At 43.4% G+C, this 26,555-nt stretch overlaps 1 protein-coding gene across 1 annotated transcript in view; it reads right to left on the bottom strand.

Annotated features, from left to right (window-relative positions):
• The window catches only part of gcn1 (GCN1 activator of EIF2AK4), a 35,483-nt gene that overhangs the window by 8,526 nt on the left and 402 nt on the right, over positions 1-26,555 (bottom strand). The window contains exons 2-49 of the mRNA XM_035998751.1: positions 25,872-25,974; positions 25,715-25,778; positions 23,657-23,788; positions 23,213-23,321; positions 22,836-22,934; positions 21,071-21,205; positions 19,651-19,828; positions 19,473-19,547; positions 19,182-19,310; positions 19,044-19,094; positions 18,859-18,957; positions 18,487-18,660; positions 17,844-17,996; positions 17,652-17,744; positions 17,465-17,540; positions 16,812-16,971; positions 15,849-16,038; positions 15,554-15,678; positions 15,157-15,335; positions 14,941-15,034; positions 14,734-14,847; positions 13,992-14,190; positions 13,746-13,895; positions 13,066-13,247; positions 12,651-12,731; positions 12,306-12,449; positions 10,942-11,066; positions 10,528-10,717; positions 10,342-10,412; positions 9,754-9,919; positions 9,435-9,629; positions 8,978-9,224; positions 8,660-8,781; positions 8,248-8,362; positions 7,916-8,095; positions 6,805-7,025; positions 6,606-6,674; positions 6,373-6,511; positions 6,076-6,272; positions 5,228-5,370; positions 5,016-5,133; positions 4,612-4,827; positions 4,313-4,477; positions 2,571-2,732; positions 2,381-2,473; positions 2,138-2,281; positions 1,761-2,030; positions 1,471-1,584 (exon numbers count right to left, since the gene is read on the bottom strand). Coding sequence (XP_035854644.1) covers positions 1,471-1,584; positions 1,761-2,030; positions 2,138-2,281; positions 2,381-2,473; positions 2,571-2,732; positions 4,313-4,477; positions 4,612-4,827; positions 5,016-5,133; positions 5,228-5,370; positions 6,076-6,272; positions 6,373-6,511; positions 6,606-6,674; positions 6,805-7,025; positions 7,916-8,095; positions 8,248-8,362; positions 8,660-8,781; positions 8,978-9,224; positions 9,435-9,629; positions 9,754-9,919; positions 10,342-10,412; positions 10,528-10,717; positions 10,942-11,066; positions 12,306-12,449; positions 12,651-12,731; positions 13,066-13,247; positions 13,746-13,895; positions 13,992-14,190; positions 14,734-14,847; positions 14,941-15,034; positions 15,157-15,335; positions 15,554-15,678; positions 15,849-16,038; positions 16,812-16,971; positions 17,465-17,540; positions 17,652-17,744; positions 17,844-17,996; positions 18,487-18,660; positions 18,859-18,957; positions 19,044-19,094; positions 19,182-19,310; positions 19,473-19,547; positions 19,651-19,828; positions 21,071-21,205; positions 22,836-22,934; positions 23,213-23,321; positions 23,657-23,788; positions 25,715-25,778; positions 25,872-25,974 — 6,750 coding nt within the window. The remainder of the gene's footprint in view (positions 1-1,470; positions 1,585-1,760; positions 2,031-2,137; positions 2,282-2,380; positions 2,474-2,570; positions 2,733-4,312; positions 4,478-4,611; positions 4,828-5,015; positions 5,134-5,227; positions 5,371-6,075; positions 6,273-6,372; positions 6,512-6,605; positions 6,675-6,804; positions 7,026-7,915; positions 8,096-8,247; positions 8,363-8,659; positions 8,782-8,977; positions 9,225-9,434; positions 9,630-9,753; positions 9,920-10,341; positions 10,413-10,527; positions 10,718-10,941; positions 11,067-12,305; positions 12,450-12,650; positions 12,732-13,065; positions 13,248-13,745; positions 13,896-13,991; positions 14,191-14,733; positions 14,848-14,940; positions 15,035-15,156; positions 15,336-15,553; positions 15,679-15,848; positions 16,039-16,811; positions 16,972-17,464; positions 17,541-17,651; positions 17,745-17,843; positions 17,997-18,486; positions 18,661-18,858; positions 18,958-19,043; positions 19,095-19,181; positions 19,311-19,472; positions 19,548-19,650; positions 19,829-21,070; positions 21,206-22,835; positions 22,935-23,212; positions 23,322-23,656; positions 23,789-25,714; positions 25,779-25,871; positions 25,975-26,555) is intronic.

The following is a 26,555-nucleotide window of genomic DNA, read 5'->3' as shown; positions in this document are numbered from 1 at the left end:
CACACAGAAACAGCAACGTGTGCGGCATGACATCACTTTGTTGCAGAGACGCTACTGGTTAAATGCCGGCAAAGTAGAACACGGAAGCAGCTTGAAGCGGAAAGCGCGAGTATGTCTGCGGTCTGGAGGTATTATAAAGTTGATGACAACAACACTGCCATAGCAAATTGTGAGATATGTAACAGAAGTGCTCTGTTTGTTAACAGAGTTGTTGAATGTTAAAATAAGGTGAATTAAATAAAAAATAAGGAACATCCTGGATCTGTTTTTTCGCTCTTCTTTATTCTTTTTTTTATATATTATAGAAGTATTGGATCGGGACTCGGTATCGGTAGATACTCAAAATCAAATGACTCGGGGGCAAAAAAAACCTGATCGGGACATCCCTACACGTTACGCTTTTTCACGTTAAGCGTTTTAGAATGTCCCGCTCAACACCCCTTTTCTCGTAGAATTAATCGAACATCCTCTTTCCGTATGTTTGAGCCATTCTCCTTTGCATTTTGTGTACATCCACCTATATCCGTGGAGTTGGCCAGATGTTTGTAACTGTTCATAAATAAAAGTAACTGCCCGATCCAAATCGCTGTATCCCTTGCTCCGGAACAGATTACAATACTTTAAAAGCTGTTTTAAATGTCGTAGTGAAACAATATAATAGTGACGACTTGCAAGCAATGCAGCAATGTCCTTATAATGAAGACCTAGATTAAAATATAGTGCAACTAACTCCTGTACTGTAGTCATTTCTCTAGCTGTCACTGTCATGGCCCAGGCTACGTCAATATACGGCTTTCATGTACTCACACAAAAGTTCTGCGTGCTCACACAAAACTTTCATGTGCGCACGTGAAAAGGTTTTGCGTGCGCACATGAAGGTTTCATGTGAGCACATGAAACTAAACTTTAGGTTTTTTTTCCGCTCATGTCCCCTTAGGGGCTCCGTATCTTGTGAAGGACTTTGTAACATTTTTTTGAAAAGTGCTATATAAATACTAATACTAATAATAATTATTATTATTATTATTATCTATATTAAGCGATGAAACCATTTGATGTAGTGGAATGATTTTAGCACAGTGAGCGGTGTGAAAGTGAGGAGCGCTCACTCTGTCAAAAAAACGACAGAGGGGACACTGACAGATGATTCTAAACTTTTGTGAGGCTGGAACCAGTACATTTTTGGCATTTGCTTTATAAAAGGACTTAAACAATGAATAGTTTATCAAGGAGGGTTGATAGTGTATTATTAACCAGGCTTAAACCATTCTCAGTTTCGACTGTCTGGCAGGTGTGGATTAGTTCTAGTAATCGAACAGTTTAAAGCTCCGTAGAGGGTAGACGTCATTTTACAGCACAGGAGCTCAGGAAGATGGAAGGATTCTGTAAAACCTTGTAAAAATACAAGGACCAAATCACCGTGCTGTTACAAGGTCTCCATGTTTATTGTGTCAGGAGGAGCCTTCTTACCTTCTTGGGCAGACAAAAACCAGGCAGGTGCTGACCCTTAACGTCTGCAGCTGCTGATCTAATGTCTCGATGCAGGTCATCGATCATAGCCAGCTGGCTGCTTGCATCCAGTTTCTATACAAGAAAAACAAAAAAACACTCAGGCCACATTTACCTTTTGATTAGGACATAACCAATGCACCGATCTGTACTGTTGTCTTTTCACCATAGTGTGCAGAAGCTATGGAACTATGGTGTCAAATTGTCTTTACACCAATGCCAAGACAATGTACTAATAATAATCAACACACCTTTGTTATGGAGTTGATGGTGTCCCAGCTCTGAGACAGGACCTCTGGGTTGGAGTCATTGAGAAGGCGGATGAGGCCTGAGAGCAGGTTGCGAGTATGGGCACTGTAGTCCAGGCGGGTACGGGCAAAGTAGGCATTGAGGATGGTGACAGCAGCCTGTCTGACGCCGGCGTCAGCGCCTCGCGTGGCCTCCAGCAGGTCATCGATGATGATCCGCTGGCCCACTTCATCCTCCACTGAGAGGATCACTGTTTGACAGCTGCACAACTCCTGAGGCAAAGATAACACACAGGGGTTATGGTTATGAGGAAAGAACAAAAGGCTCAAACACAACAGCAGCAGCAGTAGACATCATAGCTTGTGAATGCCGCAATTACCTGGGCTTCATCTTCTGTTCCCAGCTTCCCTTTGAGGGATGAGAGGAGGGCGGGCAGGATGACCCCTAGGTGGCGTGTGAGAGCGTCTCCAGCCACAGCGGACAGGAAGGCCAGCACACGGGTGTTCACAGGAGGAGCAGTCAGCTGGTAAGACCAGAGGGGACGATCGCTTTAGTCAGATACAGCTAGAAACAATAACGAGGCCTAAAAAAAAAAAAAAAACCCTTGACTGTGACACTTTACCTTTGGAACCAAGTAAGGCAGCACAGAGCGACTCTTCACCGCCATGACTTGCTTCAGGCCATCCAAAGCAAACTCAGCTGTCTCTTCGTCATCCTGAGAGAAAATAAAACATTCAGTGTATTAAAAGGCAGACTGAAAATTTAAGAAAGCTATCAGTATTACGTCTGAAACAAACAGCTCGCTGCCTCACCAGCTGTTTGAGCAGGGTAGGCAGGATGTCGTCCAGCGCCTGGTGACCGATGGTTGCATGAAGCTGCTCAAAGGTTTTGGCTGCAGCCTCTCGGACCTCCTCCAGCGGGTCACAGAGAGCCTTCCTCACTGTGGGGACCAGCGACTCAGAGAACACCAGCACCTGCAGTACAAACACCATCAGCTTCGTAACACTTTATGTCTGCTGAAATTCCCAGACTCCTGGCCTAAAACGCACAAGTTAAAAGATTTGTACTTAAATTTACACCTTGATATTCAATACTTTGACTGTAAATGCAGCAAAGACGTGTGGTTTTAAATCTTCAGAACTGATGTAGAAGATTATTTTTTGGGCTTTTCCGCCTTTAATTTTTGACAGGACAGCTAGCTGAGAAAGGGGAGAGAGAGGGGGAAGACATGCAGAAAATCATCACAGGTCGGATTCGAACCCTGGACCTCTGCGTTGAGGCATAAACCTCTCAGTACATGTGCGCCTGCTCTAACACTGAGCCAACCCAGCCACACACTGATGTAGAAGGATCAACAAGCTAGCATATATATATATATATATATATATATATATATATTTTGTATTTGAATATTATCAGAGATGGTTTAGAAACCGAGATGCGCCAACTCAGAGTAATTGCCTGTATCTGTGTCCTGTGGGTTTATCCACTGCCACGCCTCTTTAGGAGACCAGGTCCTGAGTGTATTGATTCCAATCGGAGAAGTGAATGTGAACTGTGAATTATGACCAATTATTTAGCCTCATAGTCACGAAAGTAAACATTGGGCCCATTTTTTCACAAGCCACATAACTCCTGAACATTCTGACCTAAACTGGCATTTTTGAGACGTACACATCAGGAGAAAATGAACTTGGTTTGAGCAATGTTTCTGCCTTAGCAACAAACTCTCGCGAGATCTGACAACAAAGATGAGCTAATGTCAACTAACGTTTGTGAACGGCGTAACAAAACTAATTTTCCTGATGCTACATATGGCTTCAAACGATTTAAATATCTAATGTTGGCAAAAGAAAATGATAAATTATATAAATATAACTTTTCATTCATCTACACGACGCTCACTGCACTTTAAAAAGAGGCACCGCTCCTTTAGGAGACAGGAAGTGTGTACAGTTTCATACCATTGGCACAGCGTGTAATGTCTTTAGTTATAGAGAATCTTTGATATTATCTTATCAATAGACTCGTTTGCATTTCTTTTCATAGAGTGAGAACTTTGGAAAGAGAGGGGGGCATAAAATCATGGTGAAAAACCTGGTTTTAACTGATCTGCTTCTTTAAAAAAAAAAAAAAAAAAAAAAGTCTATAAAACCCCAAAAAAGGAAACTTTATTACATGTTTTTTTTGAGGATTATAGCTTTGAATCCTGGGAGCATCTCTGGGTTTTTTTTTTTTTTGTGATCAAATTTTTATGTTATTTTAAAGAGACAGTACGTACAGGTATATACACACCTCAAAAATAGAGCATAAAATATATATTGACATACATACATACCTATACATATGCATATACACAGAAACGTATGATTAACAACTAAGCCAGACATACCCAGACATAACCCACCCACCCCCTGGATCCAGAACTCCAAATCTCAGTTACATATTACACCTGAAGCCCGCGGAGGGTAGTTAAAAATGAATGGGTTTTATTTTTTAAATAAATAATTGTAATGGTGTTGGTGGTGTGTTACAACATCTGTGTGTGACTCACCGCATCCTTGCTGGTGGACTTCATGATCTCACTGAGGCCGATGCAGACTCCCTGCCTCTCGTCACTCTTGTCGGAGCGCAGTCCCTCCTCCAGGATGGGAATAATCTCAGGGAGAATCTTCTCTCCCAGTTTCCTCACTAGATCACCCAGCGTCCGAGCAGCGATCTAAAACCACACCGACGCACAGCGTCAGTAAAAGGCTCTGTGGAGGTACTTAAAAAAAACAAATACTACTGACAGTCGCCAACCGGGGAACATAAAAAACAGTGTGTTTACAAAAGATAAAAAGGATAAAATACCGTTCTCTTGTCAGGGCAGGTGGAAGCCAAGAAGCCCAGCAGGAGAGTGAAGAGGGTTGGGAGGATCTCTCGAAGAGTCCTGGGGGTGTTGGAGACCACGATCTTCCACACGTGGAGGGAAGCCTGTCGAACCACCAGCTGAGTGTCTGAACGGCCCATATAGAGGCCAGAGAGGACACGATTACGCCGCTCAGCACCAAGAGCTCCAATGATAGCCTGGGAGAGAAAAAGTTAGCAATTCTTAACACATCAATGTATAAATGCTGTTTTGTTTTTTCAAAAACCGGACCATTGCTGCTGTGATGGCAAATAGAGATATAACAAGACAACTTGTACTTCCTTTTACTCATTAGATCCGCCTAGCAATTCTTTTTTGTTTTGTAGAAAAATGTATATATTCATACTTTATTGGATGCAGCTGTTCCAAAGTTGTCATCCTCACAAGCGGTCTCTGTGGTCATCTTTCCTGTCACTCCAGAGATATGGAACAACAGATCTCCAAGCAGCTGCACAGAGCTGAACCTGCAAACCAACAACGAGATGGACGCACAACTAGTTAATATAAGAGTGAAATTGATACCATCACTGATGTGTTGCGTGTGTATTTAAGTCTGACCTGATTCTCCACAGGTCATCAAACAGGCCCTGTTCCAGCTCAGGAAGCAGCAGAGCGATGGCTGTCTCAGCATACATGCTGATGATTCGCTGGCCGGCTCGCAGTGCTGTGTCCCTCACATATTCATTCTCATCAGCCAGAGCCTGGTGGACAACACAAATAGGGTTAGAGCAAAGGTTGAATACCGTGAATTAAGGTTCCGGTATTTCTCCCTAAAATCTGTTCCCGCATCCAGGAAAAAATAGCTGCTGGAACCTGGTGTTTTAAGCATGTGTATGCTTGTATGTGTGTGTGCGTTCTGAAGACTATGTACTGAAACAAGGATACTGTCCCCAAACCTCATTAACGCTTCACACAACAGTCTTAGATATGGTCCGAGTTTAGTTTGCTGTGATGTAACTGGATCAACTTTTCAAATAGGCAGTTTTCAGCTCAACTGTGTGGCAAAATATATATCATTTTAGATTAAAAGAATGAACTGGAGTGCAAAGCCTGTCATTTTAAACTATGCAGGCGACTTAATCAGACATGCAGATTTCTATAGGGAATCAAAAAAATAAATAAATAAATTTTATATATATATATATATATATATATATATATATATATATATATAAATAAAACCACATAATCTAAAGAATAATATTGGAAAATTTCATTTCAGTTATGTTTTAAAGAAATGCGTGAAGTTCTGGGAATTCTGAGGAAACGGCAAGAATATTCCCTGGAAGTAGGAATTTAAAAATCATGTGAAAAAAAAACCAAAAAAAAAACACAGTTAAGATGAGTGAAATGTGATTCACAGCAAAAAATGGCATACACAAAAACATTTCTGGTCATAGCAATACCTTGAGAATGCAGGGGATGATGGGCCCAACGTAGGGAGTAAACTTGTCTCCAAAGGTGAGAGGCAGGTAGATGAACATCATGATGTAGCCGTCTCTGACGTGGGAGGCGATGTCTACCTTGCTGGCTGTTTGCACCACATCTGGCATCAGCTTGTCCAGCTTCTCTACTCCCAGTCCAGCCATCACCTCAGCCAGACCTGAAGACACCCACACACAAATAATTCAGCGAGTTATTTGATAAACGATGGGAGCAAATGAGAACCAACACAGGGACGGGGGGGGTGTGGAAGAACCAACCTTGTGCAGCTCCAGAGCGATCTACAGAGCTCTGTTCAGAGGCCAGGGTCTCCATGAGCCACGGCAGCAGGTCATCAAAGCAGGATTCACCCATCCCCTTCACCATGGCGCCCAGGGCTTTGGCTGAGACTGTACGTACCTGAGGAGGAGAAGTGGAAGAGCAGTTCCAGCTTCAACTTCACACACACAGCATCATATATTACTGTAGTACTAGTTTGTATCACTAAACACACCTCAGGCACCGGGTCCAACAGGGAGGCCTTCAGTCCAGGAATAACACTAGGCAGGTAGGGTGACAGATCCTGTAAACAACGACACGTATTACGCCACAAACGGGAAAAAAAAACAAGTCTTCAGAATACACTGGTTTAAAGAGACATAACATTTTGTTTTGTTTTTAGTTCAGTGTAATATTTAAGTGGTGCTGTGTACCTTCTGGTCAGTGAGGGAGTACATGTTGCCGATGATCTGAGCGGCCATCTTGCGAGTGTCGGTAGAGCGATCCTGGAAGGCTCTCTGGACGATGGGCATGATGAGGGCCAGGGAGGGGGCGTCGATGAAGTGGACAAACTTGGTGTCCAGCAGCGTCTGCAGGCACGTCTGGGTCCTCCTGGACGGTTCAGTGAGAGCGTCCAGCAGGATGGGGGTAATGGCTGAGAGAGGAACAATGACATGACTGGCAATGTCAAAAAACTAATTAATGTGGACTTATTGCACACTGGCAGTTAACATAATTCTAAACCTAATTAGGTGTCAACACCTATTTGACACAGCCTCAACAAAAATGTAGCATTGATGCATAAAGCTGGGCTTTCGTGCTGCCTTCCTGTACACTGTACAGATGATCATTTTGAAGAATGTAACCCGTGTATAGCTGAAGTCTATGATTAACACCAAAAAGCGACTTAATCAGATACCGTCTTTTTAAATCCGTGCATTCTTTTTCCTTGACATAATCAAGCGCCTACATTAACCACAATGCAACTCGACCACCGACGGTCCGGTCAGAGATTCGAGTGTGTTATGGTTGTAGCGGCTAATGTAGCCTCCAGCAGAGTAGAGGAGCAGGCTACTTGTTAACTCACTTCTTTCTAACTCGACCTGATTTTTTTTCATTTTTAAATTTGTAGTCTTTAGATCCAACCAACACTGACTCAAGAGACATCCCATTCAATGTTTTTTTTTTGCAACTTCTTAAACATTTGCAAAACTACAGTATGTAGTAGTATGCCCAAGACCTGTAAACACTGATGTGTAAAAAAAAAAAAAAAAATCAGTGGAATTCCTTATTAACTACACCTCTGGAATTAAATTCAGTGGTCAGTGCCACTGCCAACTGTTCAGCAGACAATAATTAAAGATGGGAATACAGCACCCCCAAAAGGGTTAGGCTTAGTAACTGTTTCTACATGAAGAAAAAAAGAAATAACGCACATTTCGTATGCTTTTTTAAATCCCTCTTGGGTCAATACTTTCAGACAGTTTATGGGCAATAAGCCTTCTATGTCGTGGCAGCTCTGCCCGATGACTGTGGGACACTTACCCAGGATTTCGGGGTTGCGGATGACAGAGCCGATTTGTCGTAGGGCCTGTTGGCCGGCCTTCTGCACCTTTACATGGGAGTCGGTCAGCACCTCAGTCAGCTTGGGCACGATGCTGGGCAGACAGGAGGACAGCTGCTTCGGTGCACAGAAAGCCATGGCACCAAGCAGCTCCACAGAGCCTGGAGGAAAGAGGAGGGGTGATTTACAAGAAGCCACTGTTTGATTAAATACCTAACTTGATTGTGAATGTCCGGAGATGCTTAAATATTTTCCATCATCTCAAGACATTTCAGTAATGCCTAGGAATTCTGGGCATGTAAGGGCTCCTAACCTGCTTTAGTTCTCCAGGACTCCTCCTCTAGAGCCATCAGCAGGGAGGGAAGAACCAGCTTCACCCCGTGGGCGCTCAGGTTCCTCATCACAGCCTTGGCGCAGTCATCTGCAGCCTGGTGGAAGAGGGAGGCAGGTGGGGGGGGAGGAACTTTAGACAGGGATCCTACACATTTTTACACATACAAATTCTATGACAGGAATTATTAAAGTTTCCTAAATGAGTGCCTGTCTCATGGATCACGTGTTATGCCAACCTTACTATGTTCTAATGTGGGTATACAAAAACACTGGATAGTTAAGAAAGACTTATTTAATTTAGAGCACGACATTTTGATGATACATTTATGAAAAGTAAGAAACGTATTCCAGCAAAAAGTAAGGTATTAATGCAGAAGGCGGCTGCTGCTCACCTCTCTGACATACTGATTTCCGTCTCCAAAGCAGAGCAAGAGGTGTGGCAGCACATGGACCACATACGGCTCAAAAAGCTTCCCCAACATGTTACACAGCATCTCAAAGGCAAAGAGCGCTCCTGGACAGAGACAAACAGCTGGTCAGTGGTTTCTTATTTTTTGTGTGGGAAAAAAAGTAGTCTTGAGTGCCAGCAGATGGTAGCCTCTGGTGTGGTTCATACAATGAACAGCAGTCCGACACGCATAATATCTGCATCAATGTGTGTTAATCAATACAAAACCAAACAGTTCAGCGGTTGGATAAACTTTACTGACCTTCCCTCCGTCTGAAGTTTTTCTTGTCCTGGATGGCGTCGGTCAGCGTGGTCATGATGTCCTGCTGTTTGAGCGCCAGGATCCCGAGACCTTTGACCAGGCCAGCCAGCCCGTACGCTGCCCCCTTCCTCTCTGCGTACTTGTCGCTCTCCAGCAGCAGCTGCAGCAGGTTCCTTACGATGCCTGCAGCGTCCTCCTTGATGGCAGGGACTAAAGGAGGCAAACAGCTGGCCACAGACTCCTGGACCTGATGAGGGATGACAAGCCACATGAAATAATGGGATGAAGAGTAATGGACTGTCAGCAAAGTGGGATCTGTGTAAAAAATCTGTAGAGTGGAGAGGAACCGGCGCATTTCTGGTGTGAGCAGACAGGTAGCCGAATTGGCCACGAATCTACACTTTGCAGCGCTCTGCGAGTCTCTGTGGTCAGCATGGAAGCAGAACGAGCTGCTTACCTGCTGTGAAGGTGTAGAGAGTGCAGTGATGAGCTTGGCCACGATGGGTTTGACCTTGGGGTCATTTTTATCCAGATGTTTGGCCAAGGAGCCCATGAGAATAACCACACTCTGACGGACAGCGTCGTAGTTGGCGTCCTGAGGGGCGTCCTTTAGAAACTCCTCAAACACTGGCAGCAGGGAGCTCACGTTGTCCTGTTAAATAAAGCAGGTACACGCGGTTCAGCGCAAGACATAAATGGTCACATTTGAACGTATCCGCATGTTTATGCATGTGAAATGTACAGCCGCTGGGTGAGAAAAAGAAGTGACAACTTACCTTCCCGTGTGTGTTGAGCGCAGAGAGGGCAGCGTCCAGCATGCAGCGCCGCACCTCAGTGTGGCGGTCGTTCAGAGCGTCAGGAACAAAGAAGAGGAAGAGAGGGGTGACCTGAGATTCGTCCAGGTACTGCGACAGCTTGTTCAGAGCCAGAGCAATGCCACCCCTGACAAGAAGCGTGTGTGAGAAAGTGGTTCAGTGCACAAGAAGGAAAATGTTATGGTTTCTAGTACTCTGTTATAATGAGATTATATATTTTTTTTTAAACTAAAGCAAGACATTTCGAAGCAAACCCTCTGGGGTGGGGTTTAGGATATAATCGATCTCAAAACAAAGGTAAAAATAGCGAGCCGGCAGCAAAGGCTGCATCTCTGACGAGCACTTTCCTGCCTTTTTCTGTCATTACTAATTTTTGGCACGTTATCTCTCCCTGTTGGAACTAATGCACGTTTCTGCCCTGATTGATAGCAGGCCAAGGCAGTTAATTGTGCATTCAGGAGTCCCTGGGACACACTGACTTTCAAAATAAGATAGAAAGGTTAAAAACCATTGTATATCTAATCTTTGCAAACAAACACTGAGATTTACCTGGCCTCCCATTGGTCAGGAGGAGCTTCAGAGATGACTCTGCCTAGGGCATCCAGCACAGGAGGTGGTCTCTTTAAAAATAAAAAAAACACAAATGTATCATATTTTGGTTTCCGAGCTTAAATTCATCTACTAGTAGCCAAAGCAATTTGAGTAACGCGGTTTGGCCATGGTGCAGGGTCTTACATAGAGTTTCTGGTGGTAGAGCTCAGTGAGCTGGCCCAGCACTGTGGCAGACTGGTCTTTGTACTGGGACACGGCGCTTGACAGAGCTTCGGCTGCGGCAGAACGGACAGCCTCCTCGTGGTGGGTGACGTCTCCAATCAGCAGGGAGCAGAGCTCAGGGACCACCTCCAGACCGAGAGAGTCCCACAGTCTGAGGAGGGAGGACAGGCCAAGAAATGAGCTCAACTGTGCAAAAATCTAATTTTGCAGGATAAAACATTTTTAAATGTGGTAAATATTTCGTATAGTGGAACAGGAATGTGATTTGGAGAACAAAAAAATAAATAAACGTGGACTGTGCTGTTGGAAAAGATGAAGAAGACACTTATGCGATGTGTTATGAGTTTTAGTGGTGAATGGGCACATAATACATACTTTTCAGCCAAGGTTCGGCCCTCCTCCTCAACGTCAAACCTGCAAACCCAAAGCCTGCGCAGCAAACTCAGCCCGCTGGCCTCTGTGCTGTCTGTGGAGAGGGCAAACTCCATCTCCAACAATCCCTGAGCACAGAGACATTACGTGTTAATAGCATGTTTAACAGAAATACACATACACAAGCTATGTCATTTGTCACTTAAAGGTGCTGTAGGTAGGATTGTGAAGATCCAGGACTTAGCCAAAAAAATGTGAACATCGACAACTTCTCAGTCCCTCCCCCCCTTTCTGCTAAAGCACAAAACTGTCTCCTAAGCCCCTCCCCCCACAAGGGAGAATGAATGTGTGTGCATGAGCAGTGATTGACACGCAGTTAGACTATGTATTTGCAGTTGGGGCTTAAAAAAAGCAAAAAAGTGAAACCACCCTCCAGAGTGGAAATCTTAAAAACGCTCCACCGTCGAGTTCCCGTCTAAAGGGTAAAAACGCACTGTGGGAGTGTGCGTGTATGTGCGTGTTCCGCTGTGTGTGTTCCGCGGTGTGTGTGTGTGTTTGTGTGTGTTTGTGTGTGGCGTGTGTATGTGTGTGGCGTGTGTGTGCATTGTTTGGAGCAATAACTCCACCTCCTCGTCTGTCCAGACAATATTGTCCGCTTTTGTTGTTGGCTTTGAGCTACTAGGGAGAGAAGTAGAAGGAAGGTTCTAAGCAGGCGCGCAGACTATGTGGTGTTGTGTGGCAGTGCTTCACACTACCACCTAGCCGCCTGGTGTGCATACTACATCGAATTTCACACACGTCACCATAAGCACGCAGATTCTCCCCCCCCCAAAACGCGGAATAAAAAGTGAGAATGCAACGCCACTTTTGCGTTTTCTCTTTAGATCGTTTCAGTCTAAACATAGCCTATAAGTCTTACCTACTGCACCTTTAACTAATAAGGTTAACACTAAATATGTTAATAGCAATGCTTTCATCTCGGTCTAGAAACTACTTTTATTGTGATAAACAAAGATGTGTTTTTAGCTCATAAATCTTTATCTGTGGAGAAAACAGCTAACTCCCATCACATGTGGTGCCTTTTCCTGTCTCAGAACAGAGGAATACTTCACGAGGCAGGTGTGTAGAAGGGGGACAAGTAGGTCATAAGTTGCAAACATAACTTCTGCACACACATTTCAGTACATTTTGACTGATATAGGTCTAGTCCTGAAACTGAAAGCTCTAGTACTGCTAATAAATGTATCTTAGACAGTGTGCTGGAGGGTTTTGTTTGCAACTTTTCCTGCCTAAAATGGAGCTGTTTACTCTACTGAGGGAAAGGCCAGCGTCAACAAATGTGAAATGAACTGTAATTGACAGCACACCCTGAGGGCAGCATCCCGGACAGAGAAGCAGGGTGAAAGGAGGGCGTTGAGCAGGACGTCTATTTCTGGCTGCTCTGCCACAGTGCAGCCCTCTCCTCCTCCAGCACTGGCACACAGCGCTGTCAGGCACTGAGACGCCAACACCTGAAATACAAGCGTGTGAAAAGTCTCATATCACAATTTTAGGTAGCAATTCTGTCATCCTGAACCGGGAATAGAATAAAGAGCTTGACCAAACTAATACAGTGTGTGTTAATGTGTGTGTGTGTGTGTGTGTGTGTGTGTGTGTCTGTATGGTTGAATTTCAAATGCATTTAAACTCAGTCTGTAAAATCCCTTGTTTACCTGGAGTCTCGGGGTGGCTGTGGCAATAACTCTCGTCAGTAGCAGCAGCATGCTGACACGTGGAAGCAGTTCTGGGCCGTTCTGAGACAAGAAAACCCAAGTTAATACATACATCTACAAAATAAAAAGGGAGTAATGTCATATAAAGCATTCCCAATTTGGTGTCCATTTTTTCTTACAGGCCAATGGCTCTGCTAACTAGCTATTAACAATGTGTGCAAACCCAAAAGACAGCTATGTAGATGTCCGCTGAGTAAATACATTCTGAGACAAATTGGGTGCATGGCGACAATGTCTTTTGTTACTCAGTAATTTCAGCTCATCTTCACTGATGTTTTATTTTTTTTCCCACATAGAGAATTTTCCTGTGCAGGTCACAGACAAAAGAAAATGCAATGGAGATGTCTGCCTCTACCTCGTCTATAACAAGGTCATCCATGTCTGTGGCGGCCCGAAGCTGGCAGTGTACGGTGATGACTTGCAAGGCTCTGGTCATCATGTTCTCCGTCTCCTCGGTGCTGCCTGAAAACTCCCTGAGCATGGCGTTGAGGAGAGGGAAGCAGACGGAGAAAGCAGGGGCAGACAGTGGAGCCACATCTAAGGAGAGAAAAACAACAATACAAAAAGGAACAAGAGAGCAGTCAGTACAGCACAGCACAGTCACATTTACTATCTCAGTTGCAGGCTACAACTCTGACCTGCTACTGGTGTGTACATTTAAATGAACATTTGTTTGCATACGTACTCTTCTGCATAGCAACAAATGTCAACTTCAGTACATTTTGATTTTCTCATGTCTGTTATCTTAATCTTTCCTTGCTCTCACCTTATAAATCCATTGAAACTTGGACGTTTTCATTTAAAATATTGGCTTGATATTATCTGGAACAATACACTATTTATTTAGATTTCCTCAATAGTATTCATCAATAAAAAAGGTAAATAAATAGGAAAACAGGACAATCAAGTGAGACTGAGTTCCTATAGTTGATTCATTGTTTTAATGTTGTAATTTTGTTCATGACTGAACACATTACATTATTAGCAAGAAACTAGCAAGAAACACATGATTCAGAACACAAGTGTGCTCCCCACCGTTCTTGGCATCTCTCTGTGGGACAGTGTGGTTGTGCAGCAGCAGTATGGTGCGGTGGGCTGCCGTTTCCAGGTCCTCCTGTTCCCAGGCCTCATCCAGATCACACTCTGGCTTCAGCAACCGTAAAGTCACATGTCCGACGAGCACGGCTAGAAGGGAGGAAAAAAGTGACACTGAGTCGAGACGCTGAGGCTGTGTCTACCAATACAATACAATACAATACAATACTAAGACAGGCCACGTACCTAGAAACTCAAAGTGTTTGGGCATGAGGCACACTACGATGTCCAAGAAGACCTGCTGGATGGATGGAGCAGCCAGAGGGGACTGTAGCAGGGGTATTAGGACCTGGAGGACAGCAGGGAGCTCCCTGGTAATCTGAGGTGGTCTCTCTTTCAGAGTGGCTTCCAGCAGACCCACCACGCCCTGCAACTCCACATCCAGCTGGGGTCGACAGGTACACCACAGATCAACATGGAGAAGTTAGGAATGTCACACATCAGGCGTCAAAAATCATTTTGGTGACTTTGAACATACTTTTTTACTACAGTCGGATACCATGTCACCTCTAACGTCATAATATGTAAAGACTGGGGATCTTGCAGGGTCACACATTGCAAAACTACAACTACATTTTGAATTTTTTTGCTAGCTGGTGACTTTAAGGGAAGTTTGCAGATTTTCGGTTCTGCAGTACGTGCAGATGAATGGCAGCAATACCCGGTGGTACATGATTTAACTTCACTGCCAAGACTTAAAACTTAAGATAATATCAAACACGCTTGATTTTGTCGGAATGATAGGATGGGAAAGAGACTGACTCGGACTGAGTTTTATAACCAGCTTACGCCAAACAATTGAGAGGATGGGAGCGCACCCCAACTCTAGCAAGACTCTCAGGATTTCATTCCGATATTGGAAAATCTGTCTGCGACAGTGGAATCGCTTGAAAAGTCGTTTGGTATAAGGACGGCATTAGTTTCATACCACTTGGAGTCTCTTGCGAATAGCGGCCTCTTTTTCCAGCTGGATTTGCATCATCTCCTTCTGTTTGCTGGTTAGTTGCAATTCCTCTTTGATGCCTTTTTTCTTCTTAAGCTCCTGTAAGATCAAAGAGAAATCAAGATGTGTTCCAGACATTAACACCGCTAAAAAAAAACAACAAAAAAACAGATGATGATAAGTGCACTATACCTCCTGTAACTCCAGTTCAATGATCTGTTCCTTGTAGGAGTAGGCCTTGTTCTCTCTCTTAATGTTGGCCTTCTTGGTGCTTTCCTTCTGGGCACTGCGGCAAGCGTAGAGGAGGAGGAGGACAGGAGTAAATAAATGTCAAATAAGACAACAGAAGGTTCTGGCGACTGCTGTTGGGTGAAGAGGTTCACAGTGGAAGGAGAGGCTGCGTGTTACCTCTGGATGATGCTCTTGTCGTACAGTTCTCCCTCAGGTGTCCGCATAATGGCGTACTCCTCCCTGGTGACCTGAAGTAGAGCGGGTCGGGACAGTCCCTCGCTGACGTGACTGATTACCCGCGGTAACAGCTTGTTGGGCGAGAGGCCAGAGAGGGCACCGACCGCATTTTTCACCGCCTGAGGAAAACAAACCGACCACTAAACATCCTAGTATCATGTAAAATGCATCAGCAAAATTCAAACACAAATGTCCAAATGTTTGTTTTTTTAACAGTTTATCTATCCTTCAATCAACCCTGGTTTCTTTACAGGAATCAGTTAAGTACACTTTAGTGTTTATGTGTGCATACATCTCATGTAAATGCAGCATAAGGATGCGTTTGTTATTTTCAGACCTGGTTGTCAGCATTGACCTCCAGTAGATGTGGCAGAATGGCCTCCAGATTCTTTTCTATAAATTCTTCCGCTTTAATGTTCATGGAGAGGAGCAGAAAAGGCCAGAGGCCGCTGCGAGCTCCAACTGAAAGAGATATACACAGAGCAGATGGCATGTAAAATATGGGTGACCAACACACAATCCAAACAAACTCCGGTGTTATCAAGTTAGAAAAACATATGGCTAATGGTTAACCTGACTATGGCTAACAAGTGAGTAGCAGAATCATTCTGGAGAGCAACTCATCCTCATACCTATGGATGGATGATGAGTGACTATGAGGATCTCCATGGCCAAATTCTCTGCTTCGGTGGGGTCGCCCCATTGGCTGGCCGAGGAGCAGATAACACACAGCGCATCCAGCAGGACACGAGGGGGGATGTAGCCGCGACCCAGCTCAGTCAGCTCTCCTGACTCTGATACCAGGACATCCTGGGGCAAAACCTGATGGTTCACATTACACAGTCAGTAACAATCAGGCTGAGAAAAAAAGTAATTGGTCAAGCTGAGCGGTTGACCGATTGTATGCAGTGTTTCCTTTAGGATTTTTTTTTTAGCAGTGGGGGCAGGTCCGCACCGCCCCCCCCATGAAACGGAACTGACACTTCACTGCAACACAAACTAATATATTTATTCACCTCTATTCACACACACAATGAGGCATATTTTCTGTTGTGATTGAACTGTATTTTTTAAGTTACTATATAGGCCAACTTTGATCTTGACATATAGGCAAATAACAGTAAACCCACTATTAATTACATTATCTTAATGCAGTGTAACTACTTCAGCATGTAAATAATGCACCTAAAATACAAACGTGGGCAAGGGCGTTCAGCAATCGCTATTGAATCAACGGCCACGTGCAATTTAGACCGCAGGTGAAGAATACAAACAACGAAAATCACCAGTTAACTTAATTTAAATTTGCAAGACCAGGCTTAAATGAACTGACAACATAAGTTATACGACTTACAGTTCTCAAGGACGTACACACACAATCTCAACTGGCTAGTTATCCTAGTGTGTCTGCGCTATTCTCCGACATGCACCCTAACAATGCAGCCCTATTTCTGATACCGTGGGGGGCAGAAATGTTGCCGTGGGGGGCCATCACGGTCAAATCGACATAGAGGAAACACTGTGTATGATCCACAACCGCCTTTTAAAGATGTAGCTCTATGTTTTGAGGTCTATGGTAAATAAGCAGTCTGTACTTTGTGTTTGTTGATGACCACGCGAAGTTCTCCCAGGAGGCCACGGGCAAGACTGGATCCACCCAGAGAGGAGAGCAGCTTCCTGATTGTTTGTTGGGCCCGCTTCCTCACACGCCAGCTCCGAGACAGCAGAACCGCAACTGTGGCGTGATGATACATCCTACACAACAGTTACATGCAGGAAAAATAACTAGTTATTAAAGCACTTAAGTTTTTTTTTTTAAGATTATTTTTTGGGGCATTTTTAGCCTTTATTTTGAGAGGACAGCTGAAGACATGAAAGGGGAGTGAGAGGGGGGGGGGGACGACATGCAGCAAAGGGCCGCAGGTCAGAGTCGAACCCGGGCCCGCTGTGTTGAGGAGTAAACCTCCACATAGGGGCACCCGCTCTACCAATTGTGTGTGTGTGTGTGTGTGTGTGTGTGTGTGTGTGTGTGTGTGTGTGTGTGTGTGTGTGTGTGCGCGCGCGCGCACACGCAAATCACTGCATATAAACATCAGCATATTATGTTATTATGTTTAGGGATGCAGGCAATATGTTTTATTGCCTAATATGTTTTATTGCCTATGTGTTGTTTATATGAGTATATAAGGACTCTAAGACATTTTCAAGCTCAAAAGATCTCTACATGTTAACAGAGGGACAGACTCACTGGGATTTGCTGGTGTTAAGCCTATGATGGTGGTCCAGGAGGAGCCTTTCACAGAGCAACAGCACTGTGAGCAGAGCTAAAGACGGAGTAAAAAAACAGGCAAAAACAGGCCATTATTTCATGTCTTTATATTTAAAAACACCCATGAGCCTTTTAAGCTAGTAAAATATGTTGAGAATTGCCTTACTTTCCTCGTTGACCTGGGAGAGGAACTTCTCTGTGGTGAAAAGTGGCTTCTTCTCATCTAAGATCAGGTTCCAAAAGCTGGAAAACTTAGCCTCTGCAGAGACAAAAGAAAAATCCTGATCACTTCCCATCCTTGTATGCTCCAACAGTCTCTATAAGGGAGAAAAAGTAATTTTTGAGATGCCAGCCTCACCCGTCTGTGTCTCCAGCAGTGCCACTCGACTCAAAAGAACCGAAGCTGCCACACCTTCGGAAAGCAGAGCATGCTGGGAGTTTTGTGCCGCAGCCTTCTCCACTGTTTGGAGGAGCAAGGGCACGAGGTCTGAGGCTTGGGCCAGGGTGTCACCTAAAAACCAGGGAAAAGGTGATAGTACAGGATTACGCACAGCGGAGGAAAGAACAAATTATGGTGCAGGTGGAACTTGGTGCATCTGCACCTAGTGGAACCCTGGGGTTTTGCTGTCAGTTACGGTCGCGTTTCTTTCCACAGCCACCCAGGTATAACCGACCAGTCTCCTGTGTATACCGTAGCAGCCTAGTGTCATTTTCAGGCAATTTAATCAAGGTAAACACAGTGAACGGCCGTGCGTAATGCCACTGCTGGCGCGGCGCTGGCTCAGTTACTTATCCAGAGTCATGCTGTTAGTTTGGGAAGCCCTTGATTTAATATGCAGCAGCGTTTTCTATGAGCCGAGCACACATTTTGAACGTTAATAGTCGATCATGTTCATTTAATTGTGGGAAGCCAAAATCGTGATCTTGATTAACATTCGATGAGCTGTGCAGCCCTAATCCGTATTTTCGCCACATAGCATAGCGGTCTTTGTTTGACTGACCTTTGAAGGCCCCCAGCATGGCCTGAAGGTAGGCGTGTCGAACCAGAGAGGTGGAGGTCTTGAGGGTGAAAGCTTTTTTCAACCAATCCAGCAGAGCGGTGGGAACTTCCACTGTGAGACGACTGCTCCACTGGGAGAGCACAGACACAGCATGCACCAAGGTAGCCTCGTGAACTAAATAAAAAAAATGAAAATAAAAAAATGTTAGCACTACACTGAAACATTACACCGTGGTCTCTTAAAAATGTTCCAGGGCTAAGGCATAAACTTCAATTATGTACTGTTTTTGTGCTTAAAAGTTAGCACATAAAGTTGGTAATCTGTCTAGCATTCTGGCAGGAAGGAGAGGAAGAAAAGTCAGAGCGACGATACCTTCTTGTTGTAAATAAGGGATGAACATCACAGTGACTGCAGAGCTGAGAGTCTGGCTGGAGGTTCCGGACGCGGCATGATGGCTGCAGCTGGCAATCCCTAGAACGAGATGAACATTTATTTGTCAGGTTGGAAAAAAAATGTTTGCTAATGGATAGCTAATAATTTTAGGCAAGGCCTCTTACCTGATAACACGCTCATCTTTTGGGCAACAACTGTGAGCTTTCCCTCAGACCCTGCAACCACAAGAATTATGATTCAGGTGGGCAAAACCAAACACGGTTAAGACAATATTTCAGTCTAATAGGTAATTAACTAGTAACCTCCGAGGATCTTAAAGAGGTGAGTGACGATGTCCTGCACAGCAGAGGGGTCACTGCACTGCTGTGCCAGGTTCTGCATGGCCTGGACCGCCTGCTCCATCAGCTGGGCATTATTAGCTTTCAGCTGGCCTGGAACACAGACAGTACCAGTGATTAAATACACATTATGCTGAATTGAGGAGTCAGTCTTTCTCCTGCGAAAAATTGAAGCCTCATGACAGCGGAGTGTATGCTTTACAAATATGTTCCACAAGACAAAACTAAATCAACTGAGCATCCATTAGGCCTTACTTGCGATGGCCTTTCCAATATCCATGGCGTACTGGCTGAGGTCGAGAGTTACAGCCAACAGCAGGCAGGAAACAGCTGGAGAGAGACCAGACAATGTTTTTACCCACTGTATGAGAGCTGCCTGAGCACCAAGCAGGTCAATATTTTACGCAATCATCAGAAACTAAGAGCATCTCACTCTGCATAGCGTTCTCTGGACTTCGGAGCATTGTCTTCTGCAGTGCAGGGAGTAGCAGCTCCTTGAACTCAGAGTGGGACACATGACGCAGGAAGGAGCCACTTTTGTCCAGAATGTGCTGGTGTGGTTTTGTCTTGCTCATGAGGACTGATTTTATGTACAGGTCCAACAGGGCACTCTGGAAAAAAAAAAAACAGTAGACACAAGGTGATATGCTGCATCCCCAAAATATACTTATCTGGGATGTCTGTGAAATAATATGAATGCAAAGTATCAGAGCACAATTGGTTAATGGTGTTAAGCCCAATTAATGGTGCTGCGATAAAATAAGACACCGTGGGTACGTAGCAGACACTACGCCGCAGCCTGACGTGCACCTCTCAAAAAATGTAACTACACGTCAATGATAATGAGGCGACGCAGACCGCAACAGCTGTGATTGGTTCATTTGGCTGTGGCTTGGTAGCATTTCCCCCTACTCATTTGCGGGTTCTCCTTGCCAAAACCTTTCTTTTTAGTAAACTCTGTGTACACAAACAACGTTCTCAATGCTGGAGGTCATGTGTAGAGCTTCTGGTGATACTTGGAGCAAAGTTTGTTGTGTTGAGCCTTCTTAGTGTTTTAAAAATAGCTATTTTGATGCTATCATAGTAGTGCCCCTAGCACTCCATTCAAAAGGCCATTTGACCGAAAAACGAAAATACGGTAAATCTTAAAAGTGGCGTTTCTGTCCTAATTATGCTTTTTAAACGGAAGTTTGACTCGGGACCATTCACAAAAAGACCCTAGGTTGCATTTTGGTGAGAGTTACGCTTTAATGTCAGATAGCGTCCATAATAATTGGACTTTGGGTTCAGTTTTCAGTGGTTATGAGAAGCAATATGTCGTTTATTCACATTTAAAAAGGGATAAATCGCCATTTCACTGTCGCGTGCGTCATTGTTTGTGGGAGTTTGTCAACAAATGTGCGGGCAGCTGGGGCATGCCCGGGCAGAGACGGAGTGAGTGGACTTCACCATAGCTACGACGGTTAATTAGCGTAGTTAAACACTACACACAGTGAAATTACGTGACCTGTTTTTATTTCACGCGTACCATCTGCTTTGAGCGAGTGAAGCTATGGGCTGAGCTCCGTTATCTCAGAGCCGTTTGTTTTGGAGAAGAGTTGTCAGGCGAAGTGGAAGAGAGCGTGTCACGGAGGATAATGGGAGCCATGCGAGTAACGCTGTTACAGCACATGTTTTTTCTGCGGGAAACCCTGCAGACACCAGCGCACAAGTATAAACCTCAGGCTACTTAGGCTACAACGAAAAGCTCTGCGTAGAGCCCCCGCAAAAGCAAAACCCCCGCTTTAGAACTGTAGAAATCGACATCATACTAATAATGAGAACTGAAGAACCAATTAAAGAAAAAAACTCACCTTGTGCTTCTCTATTGTAGCTCTGTCTTTCTGAGCAGTGCAGAAGTCTAAACACACCCCCAGCATGGCCAGAGTAGTGGGGCTCTGGTCCAGACTCAACAGTGTGCTGATGTATTCATCGACCAGTCCAGGGTTCTGTCAAAGACATCACAGTGTCAAACCTATCCAGCATTCCTGGGTGTATGGCAACTGTTCTCAGCTCACAGAGTAGGAGCCATGACTGTTTGTGGATGTTTTAAAACAGGTCAGGTTTAGGTTATATGGTCCATTATCACACGTCTCATTCGATTTCACAGGCTCACAGCACTAATAGTTCCTGATCAAGCCCAACTTTTTAAGAACCAAAAGTCCAAAGCCCCATCCAGACAGGATCAATACTACAGGGGGCCATGGGTAGTAAAACACGTCCCCCCCTCCTCTTTCGTAATAAAAGTCGTCGGTCCGGGCGGAATTTTAGCCACTGGTAATTTACAGGAGCGGGTTCTGTCATCGACAATGATGTGCTGCGGGAAACAATGTCGCCTTCATTGGTCTTAGTATTCTTTTTATATTTAGTATTCTTTCATGATTTATATTATTTACCTGTAATTTGTTTCTCAACACAGGCATTCTCAAACTCCTTAAAGTATCTCTTTCTGAATGTGGATTATGCTAGGACCAGCTATCTGAAACACTGTTAACAATATGTACCCAACTACACATTAAATCGTTTCAGCTATACAAAAAAGGCAGGCCAGCAAAGACAGGGTCCCCTGGAACATGACACTACAGCAGCCAGTTTGATGAGCTTGTGGGGTCTCGTTCTTGTAAACTGTATCTTCACTTTTTCCATCATTGTATGAGTTGACTGATGGATAGCAAAAACCATTTCTACTTCTACACTGCACGCAGAGCTGATAATTAAGTAACATTACAGTACATGCAACCCTTTGTATAAAAACTATTCTGAAAGTGTCTCTTCAGACTGGACTTAAATTGAACAGTGAGTAATTTGGGATATTATCATTATTATTACTATTATTGGCGTGAGAAATGAAAAAAAAAAAAATCAAAAGACATGCGCTTCAGATGGGATGAAAATAACTGACAAGCGCAGGTAATTTCTTCCTCCCTAGTTCCAGTTTTCTCCTGACCACCCCCTGCTTTCTTCTCAAAAGGTAATTCTGCCTATTTGTGTAAATTCAAAGTTTTATAGTTGCTTGGATAACTATAGCATGGTTGTGCTCTAGAACAACGTCTAGGATACTTTTCCTCGCGTCAATGATGAAAAAGGATCGTCTACCTTGTAACTTAAACGTAATCATGTGTGTCGTGACTGGCAGACAACTCACATAATGGAGTTGTAACACAGACTAGCTACAGCTAGAACAACTGCGTGTAAACGATGCCGATACTAACAGCTAATTTCGGTTTTATTGACATGATTGTTCATATTGCTCAGAGAAATATATTAAAAACACAAACCTCCGTTGCTTCTCTCCTATGCTGTAAACATTGCCTTACACTATTAATCTCACTCTACTAATAGTACTGATACTTTACTAACATTAGCTTGCATATGTTTGGGAACCTGATAGCTGATGTTGCAATGAAATGGTACCAAAATAACATTAAACTATTATTACACTGGAAGGAACACTCACGGACGAAGTCTTCAAGTTAGATCTTAAATAATTTCCCCCTGGGATTATTAAAGTATTTCTGATTCTCCCCCTCCGACAAGATCAACGAGCGTCTTGTTATTGCCACTTTGTTCCATACTCACTTCCTTCCAGAGGTGACTGAGATTCTTGAGGCTTGATTTCTGAGCCGTGGTCTTGGCTCCGCCCACCACCTCAGCCACGAGAAGGCTCTGAACCTCCACCTAAAAAGAGAGGGCAACAGACGCACAGAGGTGACACAAACATCCAAAACACTGGTCAAATGTGGGCGGAATTCTGGGTGACAGGTTTGTTAACTCCATTAACCACTTCAGCAGGTAACCAACTTGGATTACAACATTTAACGTCTCAGTGTAAAAAAAACAAAAAAAAACACACTGGATATAAGCTGTTATTATATATAGATATAAGCGGTTATTTTAGAATCACTGACCACATTCATACAGTTCATTTGAAAAAAGACAGATACTCTTCGACTGACCATTTTCTTCCAGATAGATCCTTGTTTTTTCTCTGGGGCAGAAAACACACGGGGGACTAAAAGGCAGGTCCAAGACAAGCTGATGAAGGCAGCAGAGCCTGTGCTTTTGCTGCAAATATAATAAGGCAACCATAAGACAACCAACAAAAGGATAATATGCAGCCAAAGATTGGTTCCTAGACACAATAGTGTATTTTCTGCTGATTTTATTAGATAATCTGGTCCTTAAATCTTCACACCGTGCAAACCTTGTCATAGTGTATTAATGTAGTTTATTGTGTTTCAGCTGACTCTAACCTGCCCCTCAAACCCAGTGGAAAATGAAAAGATGTATGAAGTATGAAGATGCATCCATTCTCTTCTGTAAATCAGTTTGACGTCGTTAGGGGTGCAACTGCAAACTTTATGGATAAAAAAACGTCAATATAAAGTTCAGAGCAGTACCTGGGCTCTCCATTTTTGCTGACGACTCCACTGTTCAGCAAGCAGTGGAGGAGGCTGGTCACCAGGATGTCAGGCTGACTGTCAGCCAGTTGGGCAATAACAGAGAGGACCTCTCTGCGTGATGCAGCATCCCTGAGAAGTACACACGGCCATGTAAACACAACGGATATACACTCAGTTCCTAGTTTATAAAAAAAAGGTACACTTAGCTTAAACTAATTACAACAGCCCAGCAATAAATCCTACCTCCGTGTTGGTTCTAATTAGGCCTGTGCAATTAGTCGGATTTTGATTGCGATTTTGATTACGGTCACAAAAACAATGCAATCGAGAAACACTATTATTTTGCACATTACGTTTTGCAAGCAAACACTTATTTTGTCTTGTGTTCTGAATGACACATGCACCTTCGGCCCTCCCTACATTATTTATTTTAAGGTGAATTCAAAAACTTCAATAGGAAAAGCATTAAAAGGGAAATTTCACAGTTCAAGGTGTTTTCACTTTGGATTTGTTGAACTGTTTCACGTTTTTTTTTCAATTCAATAAATGCAACATCTTTCCAAAAGTCAATGAGCAATTGTGTTGCATAATCACAATGTCAATATTGACGATGTTTTTTCCCCATAATCGAGCAGCCCTAGTTCTATTTTCGTTGAATCTGTATAAGAGAGGTGCTGATTCAACGATGTCATTTCAGAAGCTGCAGTTCATGCTGCTGTTGAGCTGTGTTGCGTTATCCAGACAGGTGTTATATGTATTATTGTGTCCACCCCGTTTCTATAAATAAGGGTAGGCTAAATAACAGGAACACCTCTCTAGTCTGTATAATGCAAAATATAATTTGAGAGCACCACAAACTACACCCTCCAAAATAAGCGTACAGTAAGTTGCATCAACATCACTCTAAAACAGATTGAACAAAAGCTGAACTTTCACGAAGGTGGGATTTATTGCAAGGCGGTTGTTTTAGTGTGCATTAGTTGTAGCTGGGTTTGATTAGTAAACTGGCAACGGAGTATTTACAGCCACTAGAGCCAGTCCCACAATGAGCTTTACTTAGTATGTGCCATTTCTGTGTCTGTAGCTTTAAATGCTATTGAGGAGGAGAGAGGGGGGGCAAGGTGGAGGGTGGGGGTGTGGCCTTGACCAACTGCCATGCTTCGCTCATTTTCAAGCCATGATGTCTCTCTCTTTCTCATGGGTGGGCCAAATTCTCTGGGCGGGCAAAGCAGAGAAAGGGGAGGTAACCTTCCTCCTTATGACATCATAAGGAGGAGATTCCAGATTGGCCCATCTGAGCTTTTATTTATTTAATTAGTTTATTTGTCAGGGACAATGTACAAAATACATTAATCTTACGAAAAGATGTTTTGTACCAGAGTTAGCTAATGCTAGTTTCCATCTGCAGTCCACGGGCAGGTGCACACAATAGTAAAACATTACAAACAACTGTCAGTAGCACTAACAAATACATGCAAGATTAGTTAAACACTAATCAGATGTTTAAATAAAAAAACTAATCAAAAAAAAATCCATCACAGCCTAAAATATATATACAACATAGTCAAAAACATTTACTTCAATATTACATTTGTAAACTTTTAAGTGTGCTGATGCTCACATAGCTGGTTATCGAGGATGTATTTCTTTAAGTTTCGAGAGAAATTATTCAAATCTACAGACAACTTTAGACTGCCTGGGAGTTGATTCCATTGTTTAATGGTTTTAAATGAGAAAGCTGTCTGTGCAAAGGCAGAGGATCTTTTCAGGATAGCACAATTTCTGTGAGCAGTGGAGCGCGATGTTCTGTTCGTATGTTCAGAATAAAGAACATATGATCACATAAATTTCTTTTTCTCAAAGGCAGAGCAGGATACCCAGGGCTCGGTTTACACCTATCGCCATTTCTAGCCACTGGGGGACCATAGGCAGGCTGAGGGAACTCACATTAATGTTAAAAAAACGCATAAAGTGACATTTTCATGCCATGTGACCTTTAAACAAAAAGCTGTTTTGGGAGCATTCCATTGGCTGAAAGTTATTACATTCACCTACCGATATCTGTTTGGAGTGAGACAGAAGAGCTTGCATAATCCTTTGATGGCAGGCTCTGGTAACTCTAAAAGAGATATTTTAAACAAACATTAGTTTTGAATGTTAACACATATTTTAAACATAGTGTAGAAAATTGAACAAAAACTAAATCCCTCACCTTTGCCCTTTATACACCGTTTCAGCTCTCCGAATATGTCCTTGCGCTCTTTCACACTGGCTGTAGTCACTTTTACAGCGAACTTCTTCAGTGTGTCTGAAACCTGGAGTAATAGTCACATTTAGTATATACATTATAGAATCTGGACCTAGTGAATACTTGGCATTTGTAATTAAGGAATAGCTTAAATGACTGTCTGATTAGAAGAAAAAGAGCTGATTTATTTTTCTGTTGATTGACAAGTCAACTGATCGTCTGGGCTCTAGTTACATGTCTGTCAATTCATATTTGGGTCTGTACGTTAAGCCTTTGAAAATGGAGTATGTTAGGTTTTGCCTGAAATTGTACAGGGTGAAATGAGTGTAATGCAGAGAAATTAGAGGAAAGGAAGAAAAGTTTATTTTGTAGAACTACTCTGCAAAAAAAAAAAAAAAAGTCATCGCTAGTAAACTCTGAAGGCCTTGATTTTAAAACTGTTCGTTGTCGACAAAGGAATTTTCAGCACAGGCAATACTATCCCTGTGGCATCTACCACGGTGACTACTGCGTATGTAGTGCACTCACAACGTATCAGTTAACTAATAACAATTTCCTACTTATGGAGGGCGTGGCTTAATTAATCATCACATAAAATGCTCCGTCTGCCTAATTTAGGGAATTCAGACCAATTTACGTTAATGACAG

The sequence above is a fragment of the Sander lucioperca genome, chromosome 2 (assembly GCF_008315115.2).
Source record: "Sander lucioperca isolate FBNREF2018 chromosome 2, SLUC_FBN_1.2, whole genome shotgun sequence".
In the NCBI taxonomy this organism is placed as follows: Eukaryota; Metazoa; Chordata; class Actinopteri; order Perciformes; family Percidae; genus Sander; species Sander lucioperca.
The sequence above is the reverse complement of the archived record's forward strand: the minus strand, read 5'-3'. Positions and strand labels throughout refer to the sequence as shown.